Source organism: Prionailurus viverrinus, chromosome A3, assembly GCF_022837055.1.
Source record: "Prionailurus viverrinus isolate Anna chromosome A3, UM_Priviv_1.0, whole genome shotgun sequence".
NCBI lineage: Eukaryota > Metazoa > Chordata > Mammalia > Carnivora > Felidae > Prionailurus > Prionailurus viverrinus.
The window spans coordinates 16941137-16960153 of NC_062563.1; the positions used below are offsets into that span (position 1 = coordinate 16941137).

At 48.8% G+C, this 19017-nt stretch overlaps 1 protein-coding gene and 1 long non-coding RNA gene across 21 annotated transcripts in view; one reads left to right on the forward strand and one right to left on the reverse strand.

The window, feature by feature from the left end:
* Nucleotides 1-207: 207 nt before the first annotated feature.
* L3MBTL1 (L3MBTL histone methyl-lysine binding protein 1) overlaps nt 208-19017 on the reverse strand; it is a 40188-nt gene continuing 21378 nt past the window's right edge. For 5 of the 19 annotated variants that reach the window (XM_047853713.1, XM_047853708.1, XM_047853707.1 and 2 more), the window contains 7 exons: nt 18701-18815; nt 17760-17859; nt 17239-17576; nt 12938-13095; nt 12445-12507; nt 9098-9228; nt 6462-7572 (listed from right to left, as the gene is read on the reverse strand). In XM_047853713.1, the coding sequence (XP_047709669.1) occupies nt 7362-7572; nt 9098-9228; nt 12445-12507; nt 12938-13095; nt 17239-17576; nt 17760-17859; nt 18701-18815 (1116 nt within the window). In that variant the 3' untranslated portion in view covers nt 6462-7361. The other 14 variants (XM_047853715.1, XM_047853716.1, XR_007151081.1 and 11 more) reach the window with 13 other exon arrangements.
* LOC125162556 (uncharacterized) lies at nt 3325-10875 on the forward strand. 2 transcript variants are annotated; one of them, XR_007151083.1, is made up of 3 exons: nt 3325-3335; nt 8548-8555; nt 10740-10875. It is a non-coding gene; the product is annotated as an uncharacterized LOC125162556 (long non-coding RNA). The 2 variants fall into 2 exon arrangements; XR_007151082.1 differs by lacking the exons at nt 8548-8555; nt 10740-10875 and adding exons at nt 8048-8053; nt 10509-10641.

Genomic DNA, 19017 nt, shown 5'->3' on the forward strand with positions numbered 1-19017 from the left:
CCGTACTATACATATGCATAGCAACTCACTTTTTCTCACACACATCTTTCCATGTCAACACATAAGAGATTTGGGGCACCTGGGTGGCTCAATCAGTTGAGTGTCCGACTTCGGCCCAGATCATGATCTCACGGTCTGTGGGTTCGAGCCCTGCGTCGGGCTCTGTGCTGACAGCTCAGAGCCTGCAGCCTGCTTTAGACTCTGTGTCTCCCTGTCTCTCTGCCTCTCCCCCGCTCATGCTCTGTCTCTCTCTCTCTGTCAAAAATAAACATTAAAAAAATTTAAAAATAAAAAGAGATTCAGTTGTTTTTTTAAAAAAAACCCATCTGCCTCACATTGTATAATGTAGGATTAATTTCTGTATCCTTGTTCCCTATTTACCATTTCTTTGCTGTTGGACATTTAAGCTGCTACCAATTTCACAATAATTCTAACAAGGCCGTGGAGAACACGGATGTGTTAATGTCCTGTGGCCTTGCACTCCTGTTTCTGTCTGATAAACTCCTGTCCAGGGGGAGGGCTGGGTTCATTTTGACCTATCTACCAAATTCGTGTAAAAAGCTGGGCCAACTGACATGGCTATCAGCAGTGCTTCCACTTGCCTTTCCCTCCCCGATGCTGCAGAAAATAGCCAGGCCACCCCTGCAGCAAGGCCACCGCAGGGGTGCATCTCTTCTCTGTCCTCCTCCTCCTCCTCCTTCCCCTGCCACCCTCCCTGTCCCCTCCTCTCCCTCTGGCTGGCCGGACTCTGTCGTTTGGGTATGAAGGCCAAAGACATGTTTTCAGGGATGAGAAGGGGAGCCAGAGACTGAACCAATGGGAACCTACGTCCATGGATATTCCCTCCACTTTGACGTTCCTCAGCCCACTTTTCTGTGCTTCCTTGGCCCCCACCCACACTCCTACCATTTCCTCCACCTGCACACACCCTTTCTCTCACCTGCAGGTTCATCCACAGGCAGAGGGGATAAGGGCCACGGGATTCGTAGGGAAAAATCTGTCACTCACATGAGCTGGGCACAGGACCTTTGGGCCAGTGTTCACACATAGTCCTGAGAGGGGCCCCAGGTTTCTTCCTGAAAAAAAGATTTTTAGAAATGGATGAATGTACAAAAGTTTAAAAAAATCAAATAGGACAGGCGCTTGGGTGGCACAGTCATTAAACATCTGACTTTGGCTCAGGTCATGATCTCATGGTTCTCGAGTTCAAGTCCCACATCAGGTGAGCTCAAGTCCCACATCAGGTGAGCACAAGCCCCGCTTCGGGTGAGCCCCACTTCTCTCTCTGTCTCTCTCTCACTCACTTTGTCTCTGCCCCTCGCTCTCTTGCACCCTCCCTTCTCCCCCATTCCCCCCAAATCAAATAGGACTATGAGGTGGATAATGAAAAAGATCAGGTCCTTTCCCACTCCTCAAATTTTTAAAAAGCTGCTTCCTTGGGAATTGATCTCCATGTGTCTAAATAGCATGATTATCCTGATATTCCTCCTCCTTATGATTTTAAAAATTATCAAGTGGACTCCTTTCTACTACGGAACGAGAACCTTTAGATCTCACCCATCCAAACTCACGCTTCTGCGTTTCCTAAAGTTAATTAATACTACCTCCTTTGATGGTTTGAAATATCAAATACACACCAAACACACACACACACACACACACAACTTCTCTCTTAAACTCTGATAGAGCTGAAAATATCCTCTTAATACAATAATACAGCAGTTTTGATTCATTTGTTTGTTTTGTTTTCATCCTTTCTGAACATTTTCATTCTTCTCTTCTCACCTGGACACTTGTTCAGTTGTCAACCTGGCCCTTCCTTCCCATCACTCTGGACATTCCCTTCATCTCTCTCCTTGTTGGATGTCCTACTTCGTGGACACCTATGTTTTCTGTTTTCCTTCCTTCCTTCCTTCCTTCCTTCCTTCCTTCCTTCCTTCCTCTTTCTGTTTTCTTTCTTTCCTAATTTTGAAATTGTGGGTAAATCTATACAACAAAATTTGCCACCTCAACCATCTTTAAGTGGACAGCTCAGTGACATTAGGTACGTTCACACTGTTGTACAACCATCATCGTTATCTATTTACAAGACTTTTCCATCACCTCAGAGAGAAACTCTATGGCCAGTAAGCAATAACTGTCCATCCCCCTTTGCCCCAGTCCCTGGTAACCTCCAGTCTACTTTCTGTCTCCATGAACGTGCCTATGCTAGATATTTCTTGTTAAGTGGAATCATGCAGTATTTGTCCTTTTGTGCCTGGCTTATTCCACTTAGCATCATGTTTTCAAGGTTCATCCATGTTGTTTAATCCTTTTAAAAAAATGTTTATTTATTTATTTGAGAAGTGGGGGAGGGCAGAGAGGATGGGAGAGAGAGTCCCAAGCACGCTGCCAGCACGAAGCCCAATATGGGGTTTGATCTCATGAACCATGAGATCATGACCTGAGCCAAGATTAAGAGTCAAGACGCTTAACCGACTGAGCCACCCAGGTGCCCCTGGGTTTAATCCTTCTTTATGGTTGAGTAATACTCTGTAGTATGGATAGACCACATTTTGTCTACCCATCAATCTACCGGTGGACACTTGGGTCCTTTCCACCTCTTGGCTATTGTGAATAATGCTGCAGTGAACAGTGGCACACAAGTTCTCTTTTCAGATCTTTCAGGTGCATACCTGGAATTTCTGAGTAATGTGGTAATTCTATGTCTGGCTTTTTGAGGGACCAAACTCCTCCTCAAGCAGCCAACCTGTTTCCCACAGTGGCTGCACCATTTTACATTCCAGCCAGCAGCTTCTCCACCCTTGCCAACAATGATTCTTTTCCATTTTTATGCTGACAGCCATCCTGGTGGGTGTGAAGTGGCAGCTTGTGTGGCTTTGATTGGCATTTCTCTAATGACAAATGATGTGGAGCATCTTATCATGTGTTTATTGGCCATTATGGTAGTCTTTGGAGAGATGTCTAGGCAAGCCCTCTGCCCATTTTTTATTTGGGTTATTTGTCGTTTTGTTGTTTGGTTTTAGGAGTTCTCTGTACGTTCTGGATATTGAACTCTTGTCAGATAGACAATTTACAAGTATTTCCTGCCATTCTATAGGTTGTCTTTTCACTTTCTTGATGAAGTCCTTTGATGCACCAAAGTCTTTCATTTTGATGAACTTCAACTTGTCTGTTTTCTCTTTTGTTGCTTGTGCATTTGGTGTCACATCTAGAATTCACCTTCAGTTCCAAAGTCATAAAGATTTGCCTCCATGTTTTATTTTACCTCTACAGTTTTAGCTCTTATATTTAGGTCATTGACCCATTTGGGGTTCATTTTTTATGTGTATAAGGTAGGCGTCTAACTGCATTTTTTCACAAGTGGAGATCCAGTTGTCCCAGTACCAGTTGATGAAGAGACTGTTCTTCCCCCACTGAATGGAATTCTAATAAAAAATCAACTAGCCATAGATGTATGGGTTAGTTTTTGAACTTTCAATTCTATTCAATTGGTCTTTACGTCTATCCTTATGCCAATATCACAGTTTTGATTATATTGGCAGCAAGTTTTGAATCAGAAGATCTGTGTCCTCCAACTTTGTCCATTTTCAAGATTGTTTTGGCTTTTGAGATCCTCTTGCTATTCCATATGGATGTGAAGATCAGCTTTTCTATTCCTGAAAAAAGGCCATTGGCATTTCAATAGGGTTTGAGTCTATAGGTTACTTTGGGTAGTGTTGACATGTTAGCAGTATTAAGTCTTCCTACCCATGAACACAGATGTCTTTCCATGAATGTAGGTCTTTTTAAATTTCTTTCAGCAATGGTTTTGTAGCTTTTAGTATATAAGCCTTTCACCTCCTTCTTTAAATTTGTTCCTAGGTATTTCATTTTTTTAGATGCTGTTGTAAGTAGAGTTTCTTTCCTGTTTTCCTTTTTGTATTGTTTGTTGCAGGGGTAGAGAAACAACAAGCGATTTTTGCATGTGTTAATCTTATACCCTGTGATTTTGCTTAAATTAGCAGCTATGGCAGATCTCTTGTGGATTTTTTTTATATAAGATCATGTCATCCATGAATAGTTTCACTTATTCCATCCCAATTTGGGTGCCTTTTATTTATTTCTCTTATCTGATTGCTCTGTCTAGAACTTCCAGTATGAAAAGCAGTGGTGAAAAGTGGGCTTCCATGTCTGGTTCCAATCTTAGGGAGAAAGTCTCTTACCATTGAGAATGATATTAGCTGTGGGGTTTTTTGTAGATGTCTTTTATCATGTTGAGAAACTTCCCCCTCTATTCCTAGCTTTCTGTTTTTCTTGTGAAACAGTGTTGGATTTTGGCAAATACCTTTTCTGCATCAATGGAGATGATTGTGTTTCTTCCCCCCTTCACTCTAGTAATGTGGTGTATACATAGACTGACTATTTTGAACTATCCTTGCATTTAAAAAAATGTTTATTTGAAAGAGAAAGAGAGAGAGAGAGAGAGAGAGAGAGAGAGAGAGAGAGAGAGAGCATGTTCACACGAGTGGGGGAGGGGCAGGCAGAAAGGGAGAGAGAATCCCAAGCAGGCTCCATGCTGTCAACTCAGAGCCTGACTCAGGGCTTGATCTCACAAAGTGTGAGCTGAAATCAGGAGTCGGACGCCTAACGGACAGGGCTACCCAGATGCCCTGAAATGCCTTTGCATTTTGGGGATCTTCCTCTTTTTTGATTTACTCTCTCATTTTAATGGAGCACATCCTCCAGTGGCTTTCTGAGGAAAGGTTCACAGGAGATAAAAGTTTGAAACGTATGTTTGAAAATGCTCTTTCTGCCTTCACATTTGATTGACAGCTCAGGTGGGTACAGAATTCTAGGGTGGAAGTAACTTTCCGTTGGAATTGTGAAAACATTGCTGCACTCTCTTGCTTCCAGCATTGCTGTTGAGAGGTCAATGCTATTGATTCATGTTCCTTTGGATGAGACCTGTTTTATTCCCTCTGGAAGCTTTTAAATCCTTTGTTGTCATTATTCTGATATTTCACAGTAATGTAGCTTAGTGTCATTCCTTTTCACCCACTGTTTCAGGCATTCAGTATAACCTTTCACCTTGGTAACTATAGTCTTGCAACTCTGTGAAATTTCCTTTTAGTAAAAGTTTTTTTTTTAAATATAATTTCTTTGTTCTCTTTTATTGGCATTCCTATAAGTTGTATATTGGACCTCCAGCTAGTCCTTTAATATTATTTCCCGTTTTTCATTTCCTTGTCTTCTTATTCCACTTCCTGGGCAACATCAACTTTATCTTTCAACCCATGTGTCGAATTATCTCTGCAACCAATTTTAAATTTCCAAAAGTCCTTTCTTGTCTCTTAATGTTTCTTTTCCTTTTACAGCAGCCATGGCTGGTAGAGGACTAGCTTCTACAAGTGGAAGGATCAACTCTTCTACTATAATAGGGAGGAAAGAAGTAAGAATGGAAATGGATGGGAGGAGATTGGCAGATGAAGTGGCAGGAGGGTGGAGGTATTCCTCCTGATGACTTTCATTTTCTCTGTGATATAGATGATGAACACATGTATTGAGACAACAGGGAAGGTAATGGGGCAAGATGTTTTTTTTTTTTAATTTTTTTTAAAATGTTTTTTATTTATTTTTGAGACAGAGAGAGACAGAGCATGAACGGGGGAGGGGCAGAGAGAGAGGGAGACACAGAATCTGAAGCAGGCTCCAGGCTCTGAGCCATCAGCCCAGAGCCTGATGCGGGGCTCGGACTCATGGACCGCGAGATCGTGACCTGAGCCGAAGTCGGCCGCTTAACCGACTGAGCCACCCAGGCACCCCAAGATGTTTGAAGAGTATGAAAAGGTAAATCAAAGATAACTCCCACAAAAAACTAACTGTTTCCTGGGCAGCCTTGAGGTTCCACACAGAAGCCAGAGACCATCAGTCAACCATGGCACCAATCCCCTTAGTCAGATAAGCTCTCGGGAAAGGTGTGGAGAAGATGGGCTTTGGACAGTTCCACGGTTGGTACTCTAGCTAAGTAGTCTAGAAGAGCAGCAGGGCAAAGAAATTAAGGATAGTGACAAGAAAGGGGTTGACGTGATCGAACAGGGCATTTCTGCCACTTTCCCACCTGCTCAGTCTCTGGGAAACTTAACAGAGTCTAACCATTCAGCTTGACATTTCCCCACCTGAAAGTATGATGTTATTTTAAAAACTGGAGGCTTCATTGAATTTTCTGCCCTTGACCATTTTTAAACTGTCGAGGATCAGGCCCTTTCCACACTATTCTTTGGGGGTTCCCATTGTTTACATTTCTCAGTGTAGACAAGTATATCCATTTATCTTTATCCTTTGTTTCCTATCTTTAAAATAGAATAAGGACTCCTAACAACAAAAAGAATACTTTATTCTCTTCAGTGATGGCACTATTGATATACATTTCATGTTTTCTGGATGTTTTACCAAGAAAATACAAACAGACTCTGACTATATATCATCCAGATGTTCCAAGTTTATTTATGTTGTTTCAATACACTGACAAAACACCACAGTTTTAACTTCTTCTCTCTCAAGAGTCAAGAGTCATTTTATCTTAAACCAGAGGATTCTCTTAAAGAACACACATGCACGCACACGCACACGCACACGCACACACACACACACGGTAAGTACAAAAACAATTCCACCAAAGTGCATGTGAATGAAAGTGCAAACAGGCTTCATTTTCGAACTCTGGGATCATTCTCTCTGCTTCAGAAATTAAACAGAATGGTCCTCAGCGCCCTAAGCCAGGGCTGGGCAAGGGCGGGTCGCGGCTGCTGGGGCCAAAGTGTAAGCGGTGTCTGCTGCTGGAGAGCAGGGCAGAGGCACATAGCATGGGCACTGGCACCAACCCTCTCCCTTCACTGGCCACCCAGGTCAAGGTGCGATGATCTTGTCTGGGGACAGGACGGGGGTGAAGGGGCAGTAGGGCAGATTTCTTTCCTTCTTTTTATGGTTTTTTTTTTTTTTTTCCCCAAAGAATCTGACGTTGGTGCAGAAAGTGCTGAGGTCTCAAAGTTCAGAGCCTGGGGGTCCTTTTCTCAAGGCCCTAAGTCCACCTTGCCCTTCCCGTGGGCAAGCACTAGAAGTGTGGTTGGTAGATCCACATGGCAGAGCTGTCCCAGGCCTACTCGCTAGGACAGGCGAGGTCCTGCAGCACAGCTGTGAGCACTTGCTGCCTCCTCTTCACACCACAAAGCCAGTGAGCATCTCTCCTCAGTTTCAAAGAGGAGCAAAGCCAAGGAGCTGGTGAGTTTTGCCACCACCCAAGCAACCAAGTCAGAGAGGCTCAGACTCGCTCCTCCTTACTCTTGGCCAAGGGGGCAATGCAACCTCCGTAAACCCGAGTGTCAGCCAGAGGCAGAGACTGCCCACTTTCCTCTCGGGAAGCCTGTGCTCAGAGCTGCCTCTCGGGGCCGAAGGGAAGGAACGTCCGAAGCCAGGTGGGAGTTCAGCTGGGTGGCTGAATGGCTGTGCTGGCAAAGCTGTGTGACCCCACGTAAGAGAGGGTCTCCTACTGGACTGTGGCAGGAAATCAACAGAGCTTTGAGTGTCCCACTTCTGTGGGGAAGATAAAGCTTCATATTTTAACAATAATAGCCCTTGACGTTTTCCCAGCATCGAGCCTCATAGCTGCACCTGTCAAACACTCCCAAGGGTGCCCTAGGTGCACACACACCATGTGACTGAGGGAAGCGGCCTGGCTCTGCACCCCACGGGCCCATCTCAGCACCTGGGGCCACAGAAGCGTGGTTTGGTTGCTCCTCACCTCTGTGTAGGGCCAGCTCCCGCTGGGCCCTCTGCCTCTGCCCCACCCCGGCTGGCCTGGCAGTGGCTCGGTGGAGGCTAGGCCCCCACTTGGACAGAAAGGTCTAAGTCCCAGAGCCCCAGCAGGCACCTGGCTGGCAGTGCAGGACAGACGGAGGGTGGTACGAAAGGTAGGGGCCACAGAGAATTCAAAGCTAGAGGAATTCGCCTTCCCAAGGCCCAAGTGCAAGTGGGCTTTGTAAGACTCCGCAAAAGCAAGACATTTCAGGGACAGGTCGAATGTGATGTCATGAGGTATGTGTGCTAGACATAGTGGCATATTCCCACAGCCTGAGGCCTGGCAGGTGTGGGGCCCTCACCCCATGGGCAATGTCTTGGCTGAGATGCATGGCTGCAGGGAAGGACGCTATGCCCAGCTTTGGGGACCATCATGCCTGCTGGAGCTTTCCCTCTGGCCAAAGACAGAGATTTTCTGACATACCCTTGAGCTGCCTCTTCCCCACACCTGATAGAGGAAGGGTATATGGGGAACATCCGTGGAGCCTTGACCTTTTCTGCAGAGGTAAAACAGGCTCTAATCACCTATTCTGCTAGAAACAGGACTTGGCGTGGGCCACTAAAATGCTAGCCGATCCAGAACTGGGCATGCTTACAAAGGCATCTTGGCTTGGAATCCCCCACTTGTGGGTAAAAGGGAGAAAGGCAGCCAGAAACTCCCAGTGGGCCTATGAAAACATGCTTCTGAGGCTCACCCATCCAAGAGGGAAGAGCCAGTGGTCTGGGTGGGTGATGGCATGGGCCCTGCCCTGGAAAACCAGACAGCAGAGTGAGTAAAGATGTGTGTGGCAGGGTCACTTCTGGGTAGGAGCCAAGGAAAGAAAAGCATGGAGAGATGCCAAAGAGAAATGAGCCTCTGACGGGAGGCCTCCCATTCTACCAGAATGTCCTTAACGGCTAAGAAAAAGACCCTTTGGTGATAAAACAAGTCAGCTGGAGGTGTGGGGCTGCCATAGGCAGGGCACCTCCGATCTGCTCCACTGGTAACGCTCCTCCAGCCCAGTCACACTTTCACTGGTGTGCCTGGTGGCAGATGAGCCCCAGGATGCGGGAGCCAGGACTCCAAATTCCCCAGGGCTCCTCTGCTCCCACGTACCTTGTAGGAAGCAGCCCCGGAGAGAAGGAGGACCCCTGGTAAGATGTAGAGGGTGTTGGGAGTAGAGGCGGGGGGGATATGAGGAACTCAAGTCAGGAAGGAAGCATCAGCTGCAGAGGGAGGCCCAGCTCAGGCTGGAGGAGAGCCCAGCCCTGAGCCACTCACTTTAAGGTGTCATCGGCGTTTTTGAACATGAGAATGGCGTTATAGATCTTCAAGGCTGGGCCCAGCTTGACGCTCATGATCTTCACAATGTCCGCCTGTGTCAGCAAAAGGAAGGCCTCGCCGTCAATCATCTGAGGGGTTGGGGGAGGGAGGTGGAAGGAAAGTAGGGAGAAGGTGGAGAGGGCCGCGGGGAAGGCAAGGCGTGAAGGAGAGGTGGGGTATCCATGGGGAGTGGGGAAGGGAGAAAGAGAATAGGGAGTAAAGGATATATGGGAGGAGGGACGGAGGACAGAGACGGGAAGAGGAAGGAAAAGGAGAAAGGAGAAGGGAAGGAGAAAGGAAAAAAGGAAGACAGCAATGGGGACAGAGAAGGAAAGAGAGATATCCACTGGTTTCCCCATGTTCACACACATACACTTTCTCTTTCTTTCTGTTGACTGGTCTGATTTCAATGTGTGTTTGCATAATATCTTCTCAGTCGTCACTGACAGTGGCCTCAAAACACTGGCTGTTTGCGGTCCCCCCATAAACCCACTGGTGAGTGTTAGTGCTGCTGACAGTAAACAGGCAGACACTGTGAGTGTGTCTGGGTGATGCAGTTATGAGGTACACAGTATTACCTATGAGCTATTATTCTTAAGAGGGGGGTTAGGAAGGCAGAGAGGAAGGGAGGTGATTTAATCTGAATCTGGGCAGACTTTCCTTAGGGCCGTCAGTGCCAACTGCCAGACTGGACAGGCTGACTACCCATAAGACCATCTGTCTGCTTTGCTCTCTAACTTCTCACTCATGAAATATCCCTCTCATGACCGGTCTGTGTCCCGGCTGGAGAGATTCTTGACCCGTGTGTCTGAATGCATCAGTCCAGCCAGACAAAGGCCACTCCCTGGAGCATGCGCCTCCTTGGGGAAGTTGATGCCGTGGACCAGGTCCTGGAAAAGATCATCCTCAGCCCTCACAAAGGTCCTGCTCCCCACTGAGACTCCATTTGTTGCTGACAGTCCACCCTTTGCCCCCTTTGGCCATTGCTTTTGTATCACAGACCATGCTGAACTGAGAGATGAGGTAGATGCCCTGGGGAGAGAGACGAGGACCAAATTCTTGCGTGGTTCTGTGGCTGGCTGAACACATGCACTCAGAGAGCACTTAAGACTCTTGTCACCAAAGGAAGACCTCTGCAGGGTACCACATGGTTCTATTTCATTAAACACGTGTGGTGAAGGTGTGACTTAAAACACAGAAGGCTTAGTTATCAAACGACAAGTTGTATGAGACTGGAAAGGCTCATTAATATCAGAGATGACAGAATCAAGATTTAAAACAATGAGACTATGAAGCCAACAAAATAACATTTAATAGGGATAAATGTAAAGTTTTACATTAGGTTAATTAAAAAAAAAAAACAACCCAGTGGTACAAGTAACAAAGTGGAAGATGTGGTTAGACTACAATGGATAATTGATATAAAAGGCACTTGGGGACTTTCATGACCTCCAAACTGGTCTGATATGGCTGTAACAAAGCTCATGCAAACTTAAATGTTACTAAAATATATATATATATATATATATACACATACATACATATATATATATATATATATATACATACATATATATATATATATATAGTTCATATCTAGGGGAAAAGAAAACCACCCAAATATCCATTAACAGGAGAACTGTGGGCTACTCATAAAATGGAGCACTACTCAGCAATAAAAATGAACAAACCACCAGTATACACAATAACACGGATGGACCTCAAAAACATTACACTGAGTGAAAAGAGACAGACACCAAAGAATAGAAGCTGGACCCATTTATAAGAAGTTCAAGAACAGGTAACACTAACCTATGGTGCTAAAGATTACAACAGTGGTTGCCCATGAGGGCGGAGACTGACAAAGGGGTCATGAAAGAACGTTCTGGTATGATGGAAATGTTTTATATCTTGACTGAAGTACTGGGTTCTGGGTGTACACATTTCACAACACTTGTGGAATTGTACTTTTAAGATGCGTGCATTTTCGTTCCATGTATGTTTTTATCCGTGAAAAAACAATCTAGGTATCAGTTTGTCAGTAATAACAAGTGCACCACTCTGAGTGGAGGTGATAACTGGGGAGGCTGGGCACATGTCAGGGATGGGGGTATATGGAAAATCTGTACGTTTCTCTCAATTTTGCTGTGAACCTAAAACTGCTCTATAAAATCCTTTTAAATATAAAATCAAAAAACATCTAGGAGGGGGCAGAACACAGCCAGTGTGTTCTGTGCTGGTCACAAGGCATCTGAAACCAGGGTACAGCTGTGGACACATATGTGACAGTAAGATCACCAGCCCACGAGGCCACACCCCACATGGGGAGGAGTCTGGGGGCTCCACCACACAAGGACACTATGAAGAAACGGCTGACTGTGTTGGGTCTGGATAAAGAGAAGCTTCTAGGGGAAGAGGAGCAGACTTCTTTCTTCTGGGCACCTGACCTGGAGGGGCTGAGACTACATGCTGCTGGGTGAAGGGGGATGCATGTATTCTTTGGAAAGAAGATCTAAACAAACTCCAAAGTCCCTTCTAGTTTCAAATTGTGTAAACTAGGAGAGTCACAGTAAAGTTCTTTACTTAAGGACAACTATTAAAAGTCAGAACCACCACTGAGCTCCCACTGTATCAGGCACTCTTGTATAGTGATAGGATTTATATACTATTCTACAGCATGGTGGTGATATGTTATACTAGACAGTCTGGTACAATGATCCGTTCACCATTTCCAATGCTCACAATGGCCCTGCAAGGTTGTTGTTATACCCGCTCTACTTCCATCTTATAGATAAGAAGATGCGGACTCAGAGACAATAAAGAGCTCAAACCAGCAGAACTGGGATTCACATCTACACTGTCTGCAAAGCTAGGGTTCTTTTATGTACAACTCATGGCTTCTTATCCTTGGTAAGCTTTTGGGTCTCAGTTTTAAGTATGTGTTAGGATCCTTGAAGTAAAAGGCAATACCTGTGCCATTCAAGACACACTTTAACTTACTGTCCCTGGTGAAGCCTAGGTTTGGAAAACAAGCTGGGCAGAGAGCAGAGAGGAGTGAATGGAGCCCTGTCTCCAGGAGGCATTTTCCTTCCTGAGGACGCTCTGAACACAGCAGGTTCACAAGCTGGGCCACGGCCTATACCCGATTTTTCCCAGAGGCATGGGCCACTGTGACCAGTCTCCCACAGGCCGGACAACAGAGGGCCCTCCCTAGCAGAGGAGGCAGTGCTGGTGAGGCCACCTGCTCCCTGCCGTCTCACTGAGTGACCCTTCTGTCCCCGCTCTGCACTTGTACCTCACCTCACCTCATCTTTGAAGAGTCGTGCCTGGTCCTCACAGCCAGTCAGGGTCTGAACGAAGCTGAAGACCTTGGAAACCAAAGAAGACGTGTTGCCAAGGGGCTGGGGGGAGGGGGGAGGGGAGAGGCGGGCCCAGGTGGACTTGGTGCTCTCTGGGCTTCGACAGTGTTGCTTTTTCTTGTTAGCCCAAGAGGATCCTTGTGTCTCTGGTGCCGGGTGAGCAAGGAGAGGCCCAGGGGAAGCCTGTCTCTCCTGCTGGACTCCACGTGAACCAGCAGCACGTCCCTCTCCCCACCCACCGGGGTAGGCCTGCTGGCCCACGTCTCGGCCCCTGCTGGGCACCAGGAGGGGCTGTGGACGGGAGGGATGAGCGGGAGGTAGTGTCAGGTGCAGTGCCTGCTCTGCCTGACAAAGGCCTTTCCTGAACCCTCCTTCCAGGGTGTGGTGTGGTGACAGCACCAAGTGGGGAAGAGGAGTGGGGAGGGGTCCTCGCTCTCACCTCGTCAATGGTCCACTTGGCAACTGCTGAGGCCGAGATGCCTGCCACTCCCGGCAGGAGCTTGCAGTGCTGCTCCCAGCACACCGACAGCGAGCGGTCAGGGCGGGCCGACAGGGCTGACGTGAAGAGGGACTGGTGCATGGCGTCGGGAGCTAGTGCTGAAGGCAGAGGCAGAGGCTGGCAGGCTGGCGCTGAGGACTAAGCTGGTCCCTGAGGCCCACTCCTACCCATGCCCCTAGGGGGGACCAGGGCCTCCTGAGAGACTTGCACAGCCAACAGGGAGATCTGACTCCTCAGCCACTGCCCACTCCTCCTGGTGAAGTGAGCGCCTCGCGTTACAGACTCTCAGGAGTCAGCTGTTAGGACCCGCCCAGCCCTCTCTCTCTCTGAGGCTGCATCACCCGGGGCCCCGGCAAGGGGGTGCTGTAGCACCCCTGACTGTTCTCTAGATACCTTGTAGCAGGATGGCCTCCAACATCCGAGAAGCTCAGCCCTGACAGCAGAAGCCTGTTTTGTTTGTCCTCTTTTCCTGCCTGACTCTGGCGGAGTCAGGGTGCTTCTGTGTAAGAACCCACCCCGCAAGCGTCTGTCACTGCCTCCAGCTCCATTCTTCCCCCCACCCACTCCCCAGCCTGTTCCGGCACCTAGAAGGTGATCCCTGACCCGCTCGCCGACTCCACCCTGCCTGTCACCCTGCTTTCTGACCTGCTCCTGTAGTCCTGGCTCTTGGCCTCCAGCCTCAGCTGCTGTATGATCTCATGACTGACGCTGTTTGGCCTCCTACTTGACCAGGCCTGGAGCTCACCTGCCTGGACTTTGTCTACTCTTGCAGGCTTGGACACACCTGGCCCCTGCCTACCTTACCAGCTTCGACTGGCCTTGGGTCATGTGGCCACTGTCCCATGGGGCTTGCCCTGCCTCTGTCTGCCCACAGTCCAAGAGAGCTGCCTCCCTCCTGTTCACTGAGCTTTTAATTCTAGACACACGGCTGCAGCTTGCCATTGCTGCCTCCCCAGGGACCCTCCCCCAGCTCATCACAGACCGGCTTTCCCCGCCCCTTTGGCCCTTAGCTTCAGCCTTTCACCCTAACTCCTCTGCACCTCCAGTCACTCTCGGAGCCTCTGGGATCCTGTCAACAGCCCCACGGGCTGCTCTCTGTAGCTCGGCCTGCCTGTCTGCCGCCATGTCTGCTTATCAGACCCAAGCTCTGGGCCACACTCCACAAACAGCCCAGGCTTCCGCACCGTGAAGGACCTGCTGCTCCCCCGGCTCCACCTGCTCTCAGCACTTGCCTGCAGCACAGTCGGGATCTCTCCTGACAGTTACCACCACAAACACTTCATCTGCCCGGCCACAGCCTTGGCCTCCTGTTTTAAGTCCTCTTTCTGGTTCTCCAGGAACCAGGTTAGGGACAAGGCTGAGAGGCTGTAGGGAGCTTTGCTCCTAATCCTTCTTCCCCGGAGCCCAGGATGGGAACTTCCACAGGCAGTCAGGGTGTCTTATCTAACTGCAAGCCTTCTAGGGGCAGGTTCTTCTGTTTTTTTTGGGGCTTATAAACAGCAGAAATTTACTCCTCACAGTTCTGGAGGCTGGTTAGTCCAAGATCAAGGCACCAGCAGATACACTATATGGTGAAGGCCCACTCCCTGGTTAACAGATGGCCGACTTCTCACTGTGTTGCCATATGGTGGAAGGAACAAGGGAAGGCTCTGGGGTCTCTTTTATAAGGGCACTAGCCGCATTTCTGAGGGCATACCCTCTTGACCTGATCATTTCCTAAAAGCCCCACCTCCAAATATCATCACATTGGGGATTAGGTTTCAACATATGACTTTGTTGGGCGGACACAAACATTCTATAGCATGATGATGATGATGATGATGATGATGATTAGGTAAGCCGTTCCTTGCCCTCTCTGGGCCACAGCCTCAGTCTCTGGAAAGATTTAGCTTCCCAAGTTCTCAGGATACTTTTGGAATGAACGCACAGGCACACGCCCTCTGGTGGCCAGAGCCAGACCCTGGAGGGGAAGCTGGCCAGATGTCCCCTGGGTGGGTAGAAGAGGTGCCCACTGCAGTCCCATCCTCAGAAGTCCTAACTCCGAGGGCCTGAAGGCTGGCCAAGCCCCTTCTCACTCAAGCCTGAAGCTGCAGGAAGTGCAGTCTGTTTCCACCAGGAGGAGACAGCATGGAATGGCAGCAAGAAGAGGTGAGCCAATAGACAAGGCTAATAATACCAGTACATAATTGTGCTAAGCCCTTTACCTGACCTTCTCTAAATGAGAAGCCTCCTACCAGCTTTTGAGGTGGGCATATTTTCAGCATTGCACAGATAAGCAAGCTGAGGCTCAGACAGGGGGTCCCTCCCCAAGGTCTCACAGCCTATAAATGGCTGCCCAAGTCCAGGGCTGTGCTCTTAACCACCATGCTACAGATCATCTGGGTTGCAGAGACTGTTCCTGAAGAACCGGAACACCTTAAGTCCTGCCCAGAAACTGCAATGAGCCAGGCTATCTCTCATGGTCTCTTCTAGCCTTAACACGGTGTGCATTCAACTCAAATAAGGCATGATCCCTAGAGCTCCTGCCGTGTATCAGGCTCTGTGCTGAACTAAAACCAAAAAAGTTTTTTAATGTTTGTTTATTTTTAGAGACAGAGTGTGAGCGGGGGAGGGGCAGAGAGAGAGGGAGACACAGAATCTGAAGCAGGCTCCAGGCTGTCAGCACAGAGCCTGACATGGGGCTCGAACCCACGAACTGCAAGATCATGACCTGAGTCGAAGTTGGACACTTAAGTGACTGAACCACCAGGCACCCCAGGCCCTGTCCTGAAGATGTAAGATGAATTTGTCACCCAACGGAAGGCTCAGTCACCTTGTCCCTCCCTTTGGAGCATGTTATGGGCTTAACCGTATTCCCCCAAATGCATATGTTGAAGCCCAACCCCCAGTACCTCTGAATGGGGCTGTGCAGTTAACCCTGAATAATGTGGGGGTTAGGGGCACCAACACCGCACGCAGTCAAAAATCCATGTGCAACTCTGACTCCCCCAAAACTTTACTACTAATAGCCTACAGCTGACTAGAAGCCTTACCAATGACATAAACAGTCAATTAACATATATTTTGTATGTCATATGTATTATATACTGTATTCTTACAACAAAGGTAGCTAGAGAAAAGAAAACATTATTCAGAAAATCATGAAAAACTACTTTTACAGGACTGTGTGCAGTTCAAGTCACTGTTGTTCAAGGGCCAACTGTATTTGGAGATGGGTCTTTAAACAGGTGATTAAGTTAAAACAAGGCTGTTAGGGTGGGCTCTTCTCCAATCGGGGGGTCCTTGAACACATGTAGAGAGACACTGGGAGGACACACGCATACAGGGCAGACCACATGAGGACACACTCAGCAAGAGAGCGGCCACCTGCAAGCCAAGGAGCAAGGTCTCAGGAGAAATTAGCAGATACCTGATCTTGGACCTTTAGCCTCTGTAAGTGTGAGAAAATAAATTTCTGTTGTGTAAGCTACCGAGTCTGTGACACTTGGTTGTGGAGCCCAAGCTAAGGCGAAGGAGACCGAGAGGTGGACGGACATCTGGGTTAGGTGCTTCTGGCCTGTTACGCCAGCAGCACAGAGCAGGAGTCAGCTCTGAGTTTGAATGCCAGCTCTGCCCCTTATGAGCCGAATGACCTTGGGCAAGCGGCTTCAGCCTCTGAGCCTCCTCCTGTTCCTCTTCTCTCAGAAGAAGAAAATGCCGTCCACATTACAGGATGCCTGAGAAGGTCAACGATAGTATACGTATGGCACCTGCAACAGTGCGTGGCCCGTAGTAGGTGCTCAGTAAACAGTACTGGTAACTACTATTATTTCAGGTACTTGACACTTGAAAGTATTACTCATATCTTCAAATGAGACTGAGACTCAGAGATATGAAGCGATTTGCTTAAGGTCACACAGCTAGAAAGTGAAAGCCATGGCCTCCCTCCTAGGAGGCCTAGAATCCAGGGGAACGGGGCTGGGGGGCATCCTTCTGCTGCACAGTGGAGAACCAGAGGCCCAAAGAGGCTCAGAGTCCCTTCTGCAGAACCACAGCAAGGCCACAGGAGAAGCGGGACTGGAACCCATGGTCACCCCTGTGTTCTTGTCGCTACTCTATGCTCTGCAAGTGCCCGAGAGGAAAAGGAGGCCTCCCTTCCAGTTGCCCCCTCTAGGTCCCCCTAGTGACTCATCCCACCAATTGCTAAGCACTCACTGTGAACATATTGTGGAGGGCATGGGAGTAGATGACCCAGGACTTACTTGGGAAATCTTCTTGCGGGATCTTCCGATACTTTGGAGGGCGTCCAATCCTGGAGAGAGAGGGACCGGGTCCGTGGCAGGGAATCAGTGCCTGGCCTGGCCCAAGAGGACACGAGGCCCTGCACCCTTGCCCTCCGCACCGGCCATGATGGCGAGGCTTCTTCCTTAGGGAGAAGCCTGAGAGGTTCCTCTTACGGGCCGAGGCCTCCGTGTCGGACAGCTCCGCCTTCAGCCGATTCTGGTTCCTCTCAGCCAGTGGGCAGCCTGAGAGGCAATGGTGAGCTGTGAACTTGCCTGTGACGTGACCAGAACCATCACAACCAGGAGTGGGGCACTTCCTGGGGAAGCGAAGAAGAAGGTGGCATAAGCTGGGTTGAATATGCTTGTTCCCACTGAGCCCTTCCCAACTCTGGCCCCACTGGGAGAGTGTCCTGGTGAATCCCGATTGGCTGCACACAGCAGGTTCAAAGAGCCCCTCTCTGAACAAGGCCTGGGGGTCTCAGCAGGGGCCCTTCACTCACCGGTGGTGAAAGTTGTACTTGGAGGTCCTGGTGTGTGGCAGGCTCCGATAGCTGAGAGGGGGACAGCCCCCAGGGGAGGCAGAGCTGGGCTCTCTGGGTCCTGGGGCAGCAGGAAGAAAAGAGTCAGCACAACGTCCTTGGCGGGGGTGGTGGTGTGAGATGAGGGGATGGAGGGCAGGGAAGGAACAGTTTCCAGGGGGAAGGTTAGAACTAGGAGCAAGTTCTTCAGCTACAGGGGCCCTAACCTAGACTGTGACATCATTTCCTGCTACTGGGTATCTGCCCCTCTTTGGAGAATGAGGGCTTGGCTCTCATACACTCTGTTCAAACCTCAGGCCATGATCTCTGCCCCTGAGAGAAGGAAAACCCTCTGGGAGAAGATCAACTCAGAGCTGGTGTAGGCACAGCTGTACCTGAGAAGCTGCATCAGATAGGTTCATGTTATTCTGTTTCCCTGTTTCATTCTCAAGGCGTTAGTAACTTTCTTTAGACCCTACTCAGATTTGGAGAATAACTGAGAAGGATCAATACCCGACGTGACTTGGAACTGAGTGGTGCAGTGACCTGACCTCCAACCCTACCTGCAGAGATCAGGATTTTATTTAAAGAAACCTGGTTTCCTCAGCAAACATAATGTCTGCTCTGTGTGGCTCTGGTGGATGCTGAGAGAACTCCCTGGGTGCATAACTCCTTCCTAGGTACATGCTCCCAAGCGAGCTCGCCCTGCACATCTCAGTACCCTAAACCCAACAACGGCTCAGTGTGGCAGAGACTGCTGAGGCAGGGGAAATGCGGGATTCCAGAGCTCACTGTAGGCACTAGGGTTCACGTGTGCACAGTCAGAATCCCCTGGGCAAGCTGCAGGAAGGGGACTGTCAGAGCTTGTGGGGTTGAGGTGGACATCAGTAGGAGAAGGGTCAGAAGGTCTGAAAGGTACACACGGAGAGGAGGCTGCAGAGGATGCCCTGTCTTGGAGCACCAGCCCGCAGGGTGGATGTCGGGATGGTCGGCGTCAATCCAGAAGTCATAGGCGTGACTCCAGCCATCAAAGTGGAGCTGGGGAGGAAAGGCCCTTGGAGGTCAGGTATTCCTCATGAGCCCAGCTCAGCCAGGAGGACCTCCAGGCTCCAGAAGGCTCTCCACGTCCTTGGGGCCTGTCAGAAGCAAGATCCTGGATTGGAAGAACCAAGGCACCAACCTCACCAGAATCCACCTCCACCACCACTTTTTCCAAGGGCTTCACTCATTAAGTTACTGG